General features: G+C 49.3%; 1 protein-coding gene across 1 annotated transcript in view; it reads left to right on the top strand.

The window, feature by feature from the left end:
* The first annotated feature begins 9 nt into the window (after nt 1-9).
* GID4 (GID complex subunit 4 homolog) overlaps nt 10-6,508 on the top strand; it is a 30,447-nt gene continuing 23,948 nt past the window's right edge. The window contains exons 1-2 of the mRNA XM_033196486.1: nt 10-615; nt 6,436-6,495. Of these exons, the coding sequence (XP_033052377.1) occupies nt 178-615; nt 6,436-6,495 (498 nt within the window). The 5' untranslated portion in view covers nt 10-177. The remainder of the gene's footprint in view (nt 616-6,435; nt 6,496-6,508) is intronic.

Here is a 6,508-nt window from a genome sequence, read left to right as displayed (position 1 = left end):
GAGACTACAAGTCCCAGCGGGCCGCTCGCGCACCCCGCCACGTGTTTTCTCCTCCCGCCAATGGGCGGAAGCGCCGCGTGAGCCTGCTCCCGCCCCCGCGGCTCGCCCGAGCCAATCGGAAGGGGCGGGGTGTGTGTGTGCGTGTGTGAGTGTGTCTGTGAGTGTGTGTGTGTGTGTATGTGTGCGCGAGGGCAAGTCGGGAGGGGGACCCAGCTCAGGACTGGGAGGCCCTGCTCGCAGGTCCCTGGGTCCCGGTGGCGGCCAGAGAGCTTGGTCCGCAGGCAGCGGGCGGGTGGTCGCCCCTCCCGCCCCCACCCCGCGCGTGCGCGCCCCGGCCTCTCCCTCCCCGCCACCCTCCTCGGCTCCCGCGCGGCGGCGGCGGTTCCTCTCCCACTCCCCCCAGCCCTGGCTCCGGGGGACCCCGCGATGCCCGTCCGCACCGAGTGTCCCCCGCCGGCCGGTGCCTCGGCTGCCTCCGCGGCCTCACTCATCCCGCCGCCGCCCATCAACACCCAGCAGCCCGGCGTGGCCACCAGTCTGCTCTACAGCGGCTCCAAGTTCCGCGGCCACCAGAAGAGCAAGGGGAACTCGTACGACGTAGAGGTGGTGCTGCAGGTGAGCGCCGGGCCGGGCCGGGGCCCGAGGGCCTCCTCGCGGCGCTCACGGGCCGTGCCCGCCTCGGCTCCTCGAGCCCGCAGCCGCGGAACAGGCCCTCGCCGCCGGGGCCTCCTGCACCCGGCGCTTCCCACCCGGGACCTGCCCAGCCTGTGTCTCGCACTCTCCGAGCCCCAGCCCTGACCTGCCCCTTCGGACCCGGAGCCCGTCGTGACCGGCTCCTGGCGGACCCCGAACACTCCCAGACTTGAAGCCAATGACCGGCCCGTCTGGGATCCAGAAGCCCCTCATGACTAGGGAAAGGCCTGGGTCCTTCCTGCCCATGACCTGTCGTCCCTAGATTAGGGACTGCCACCAGCACTTTTCAGACCCTGAAGAACTCTCCATTGGTTTCACCAGACTCGGGACCCTCCCCGTGTCTGGGCCCATGTCAGATTCTCTCAGACCTGAGACATGCCCTCCTGCCCCTTCCTCAGTCCCAGGAATCCACAGACCCTGGGTCTTCCTGCTCCTGAGATCTCCTTAGGAGGGCTTCATCAGACCCCCAGACGGGGGATCGTCTAACCCACAACTGACTGGTCAGGCCCTGGCCCCACCTCAAGACCAGGCACTCACTCCCTGAGTGCTGCTCACAGTCTGCTGGGATGTTGCCTCCGGGGTCCCCTGTACCACTCACTGCTTCTGTCTCTTAATGGTCCAGGCACCCAACTCCTTCCAGTTTCTCTACCCCCAGGCCTCCTGCCCCTGCTGTGGGACCACTTGCGGTCTTTTCCCAGTGTTCCTGGCCTCTATCCAGACTTCCCCATCCCATACCTTCGTCTTGCCCGATCCTGGTTCCAGGGGACCCTCTTTCCTATTCTTAACTGTTCTCAGCACAGGCACAGGGCTTCCTCTCAGTCTCTGGTACCCACGTACTGGGAAATCTAACTCACCCAATTTTAGTTCATGTCCAGTCGCCTCCCCCCATTTGACCTGGATTCCTGAATACCTGCTGCCAGTCCCTGATCAGCTTCGGAAGTACAGCTTCACCTGTCTCTTCACACCTCACTCCTCTCAGGCTTGACACTTTTTGCCAGCTGAAATGGAGTAGCAGTGGTGAATATTCCTTTTTTTTTTTTTTTTTTTTTGGAGACGGAGTCTCGCTCTGTCGCCCGGGCTGGAGATCTCAGCTCACTACAAGCTCCGCCTCCGGGTTCACGCCATTCTCCTGCCTCAGCCTCCCGAGTAGCTGGGACTACAGGCGCCCGCCACCTCGCCCAGCTAGTTTTTTGTATTTTTTAGTAGAGACGGGGTTTCACCGGGTTAGCCAGGATGGTCTCGATCTCCTGACCTCGTGATCCGCCCGTCTTGGCCTCCCAAAGTGCTGGGATTGCAGGCTTGAGCCACTGTGAATACTCCCTTTTTATCTCCCTTCCCTACTAAACTCTTCCTTCTCTATACCTACGCCTGCCTGCCCGAGGACCCCTTTCCCCTTTCCTTTGCCCTTTTTTCCTTAGTCTGACACCTCGTCTGCCAGGCTGTTCCCAGAAGTCCCTCCAAACACCTGTCCCTCTGAAAGGCACTGTGTGCTGCCCCACTGCCCCCCTCCCTGCCCGCGGGTGTGAGGGTGGAACGTACCGTATATCTGTTCCTCAAGCTCTCCTTTTGGTCATTTAAAACAAAGCTTAGTTTCATTTCTAAAGAGTAGGTTTCCCATCCAAAAGACAATGAGAGTCCCTTTTCTTTCTGCTAACTGCAGAGCACTCATCACTCTTTTATTCTCATATTGCTTTGTGGGAATAAATCGTTTTCTCCGCTTACTTGAAACAGCATCGTCATGTTAATCATATCTTTGGGCTGTAAAGTTCTATCATGAGCCATGATATTTATTATAATGAAAAAACGATTGTGGCTGAAATATTTTGTCTTCATAACTGTATGCCTAATGCGGTGATCCTCTTCTCTTTTTCTTAAAATGTGAGAGCCGAGTATGAAGGTACGGGGGTTTTTTGGTTTATTTTACACCTAATCATAGAATTTTGGAGGTGAGATCCCTGGGTGGGTCACATTTGGGATGATCATGGATTTGTCCCTGTTGCTCAGTTTGATGGTTTCTGATGTAGTAGGGGACAACTGGCAGGATAGCCAGGCATCAAAGGGGAGTCTGCTTTGGCTACTGCAGCAACTGCTGCTCCCTTCTGTCATTAAGGTGTCACTTCTGAGCTCCTTTCAGAAGAATCATGAACCAGTGGAAGCTGTGGTTGAGCTGGGGCAGGGCTGATAGGTCTCAGGCAGCCCAGAGCAGAAACCTGGTGGATGACTGGGAGCTACTTGAGTAGGATGTCTGATGGTGGGGGTGGTGGTCATGCCAATGAATGCTGCCCTACATCTGGATTGGTGAGCTGCTTGGTCATCATCACAACTAGTCAGTGGCATGTGAATTGCCCCATCATCTGGTTTTTCAGCCAGGACTAGTTTGTCAGACACAGCCTTCTTAGACTTACTTCTGCCTTTTATAACTCAGCTTCTTTTTGTTTCTTTTCATTTGTTTTCTTTTCTTTCTTTTTGTATCTTTATTTAGATACAATTCACTTACTTAAAGAGTACAATTCAATAGTTTTTAGTATATTCACAGTTGTTTAAGCACCACCACAACCTAATTTTAGAATATTTTTGTCACCCGAAAAGGAAACCTTGTAACCCTTAGCTATAACCCCCCTTCCAATGCTAGGCAACTGCTCATCTATTTTTGTTGTTGTTTGTCTATTCTGGACATTTCATATAATCATATAGTATTTGTCCGTTTGAGATTGGCTTCTTTCACTTAGCATAATGTCCTCGAGGTTCATCCATATTGTAATATGTATCAGCACTTATATTGCATTGTTCATTGTAACAATTGTCCATTGAATGAATATACAATATTTTGTTTATCCAGTGATCAGTTGATAGACATTTGGGTTGTTTCCACTTCTGGCTACTATGAATAATACTGCTATGTACATTTATGTACAAGTTTTTATGTGGAGTATATTTCATTTCTGTAGATAACTCCCTGGGAGTGGAATTGCTGGGTCACATGGTAACTCTGTTTTAACATTTTGAGAAACTGCCCCTGCATTGTTTTACATTTCCACCAGCAGTGGGTGAGGGTTCCAGTTTCTCCGCATCCTTGCCAACACTCACTGTTCATCTTTTTTATTGTAGCCGTCCTAGTGTTTTTGAAGTGGTCTCTCGTTGTAGTCTTGATTTGAATTTCTATAATTACTGTGATGTTGTGCATCTTTTCATGTGTTTTTTGTGTTGTTGTTGTTGTTTTGGAGCATTTTCTTTTTTGTGATTCTAGTTTAAAGAGTTCCTCAAAGCTTTGTGAGTTTCTGACTGGGTCTCCTCTCCACCCCCAACTTACTGTGACTCCTCTTTCCTCCTCTGCCATCTAAGAAGCCAGCAGTAGAAGGGAGGCCTGGTCGCTGTGAAAGGAATATTTAAAAGAGCAGCCGTTGGACACAGCTGTGCTGTGAGACCTTCTTGCTAAACATGTACCCTGTTATCTTTCTTGAGATGCTCGCCTGCCGTTTGGCAAAAGCTGTATGCGTTGTGGTGTGTTTGAGTTCACCAACCATTATCAAGATCAATTTGAGCAGAAATACAGAGACACTTGGTTGAATGGAGGCCAAGCTGAAATTCTGATTCTTGAGCATGTGATAATCCATGCAAAATGTTAGCCAGTTTACATTTCAATTTTAAATCTTATTAGCAAGTATTCTTGCCACCTGATACCCTTTCCAGCAGCTGCGAAACCCCAAACTATATTGAATTCAATGAGAATTGCATACATGAAATTTAAAGACTCAGGTTAGAATTATGTGTCCTTTAATAAAAGTTATTTGCTGAACCATGTTAGTGTGGATTAGCTGTTTTATATAATGTCCAATGCCAAGGTTAGCAAATGAGGATATTTACAATGCTTTGGCAGTTTTCACAGGGAATACCTTTGTCACCAGCACCAAACTGTGAAGGCACTTTGGCTTCATTGAAGTTCGTTTGCTTTGGTACTGACATCATCTGGTTGACTAAGTTCATTACAGTTTTTAAGCATGGCTTACTATTTGATTTATGGTATAATTGAAAGTAATCAAGTTCACAAATGTGATAAGTGCCACAAAACTATTCTAATTTCTTGAAATAAGACCTCACTTAACATTAAAATCTCAGTGTACCGCAGGTACCCTTGTACTTGGTTTGCTTTAATTCAAGGGTTTAACTTGTAAGTGAATCCAATTGTCATGAAATCTGAAACTCCCTATTCAGAACAAGTCTGTATAGATTTGAGTGAAATCTCACATCAGGAGGAGTTTTGAGGTGACGTGGCTTCAGGTTGGTTAATTCAGAGGCCTACGATGGGCCCAGTTTTTTCCATCTTTCTATACTACCATCCTCAGCATTTCCTGGCCTATTTCTCACCTGCTGTCTACATGTCTGCCCCAGGACTGGGCACTCCATGCAGATACTGTCACCACCAGGAGACAAAAAAGCCATTTCTTCCTCATGCGCCTCTTCAAAAGCCAGGGATTTTTCACAGATGCACCCAGGAGACTTACACATCTGATGGGCCAGAAATGGGTCACTCACCCCTAAACACATGACTTGCAAGGGGATGGGGACACCTGTGTGCCTTAGATCCATCAGGTTGACCAAGTCTTATGTGGTAGGTAGGTATCAGAGCAAAAACTGGGCCCTGCCAGCATGAAAAAGGAGGAAATTGGTTGTTGGGTATGTATCCGGCAGTGTCTCAGCAACCAGTAATTGGTGACTGCTAAATCTCACAGTCTACTATGCCTGTTATTTCTATTTATTTTAGGCTCTTGACTCTTTTCATTAAGAAACACAGCATCCATATATAAAATGCACAGAGTGGACATTCACAATATAGTCAGAGTTTTGGTTGGCATTTTGGTTCATAACTGAAGTTTATACCATATAAGTCTTTATAGGATGCCATTTCTGAACAATCTGCCCATTTCATAAAGAAATAATGCAGGATGATATTTAGTGTAAAGAGGAGCAAACCTCCTAGAACAATGAGCAACACAGAAATAGAAAAAGGCTTGAAAGACATTAGAAAGGCAGTCAAGGCCGGGCGCGGTGGCTCAAGCCTGTAATCCCAGCACTTTGGGAGGCCGAGACGGGCGGATCACAAGGTCAGGAGATTGAGACCATCCTGGCTAACACGGTGAAACCCCGTCTCTACTAAAAAATACAAAAAAAAAAACTAGTTGGGCGAGGTGGCGGGCGCCTGTAGTCCCAGCTACTTGGGAGGCTGAGGCAGGAGAATGGCGTGAACCCGGGAGGCGGAGCTTGCAGTGAGCTGAGATCCGGCCACTGCACTCCAGCCTGGGCGACAGAGTGAGACTCCGACTCAAAAAAAAAAAAAAAGAAAAGAAAGGCAGTCAAACCTGAGGTTAGGGATGACACCATGTATACAGGCAGAGACAGAGACCCTGTGCCCAGCAATGCTCAAGGTCTCTAGGTGACCGGGAGGCATGTGTTGAAGATAGCACAGAAAATGAATTTGAGTGGGCACCCCATTCCAGAAAGGCACTTCAGTCTCAAGATATTCAGCTAAAGGAAGTTGAGAGGGTCTTGGGATCACTTTGCTTCAGCAGAACAGGCATGTGTGTAGGGAGAACTTCTCAAGATCCCAGAGGCTGGATGAGCCTTGGGCTGCGCCGGATGTTCAGTGACCACCAGTCTGGCCTCACAGGATTTCCAGAGTACCCTCCTGCATGTCCCCTAGTAAGTTTATCTATTTGTAACAGGCTGCGTATCCTTTCTTTTCAGCACGTGGACACGGGGAACTCTTACCTTTGTGGGTACTTGAAGATTAAAGGCCTTACTGAGGTAAGTACTCACA

This window comes from Trachypithecus francoisi, unplaced genomic scaffold (genome assembly GCF_009764315.1).
Source record: "Trachypithecus francoisi isolate TF-2019V2 unplaced genomic scaffold, Tfra_2.0 Contig01665, whole genome shotgun sequence".
Classification (NCBI taxonomy): Eukaryota; Metazoa; Chordata; class Mammalia; order Primates; family Cercopithecidae; genus Trachypithecus; species Trachypithecus francoisi.
Note: the sequence above shows the minus strand (reverse complement) of the source record. Positions and strands in the feature narration are given on the sequence as shown.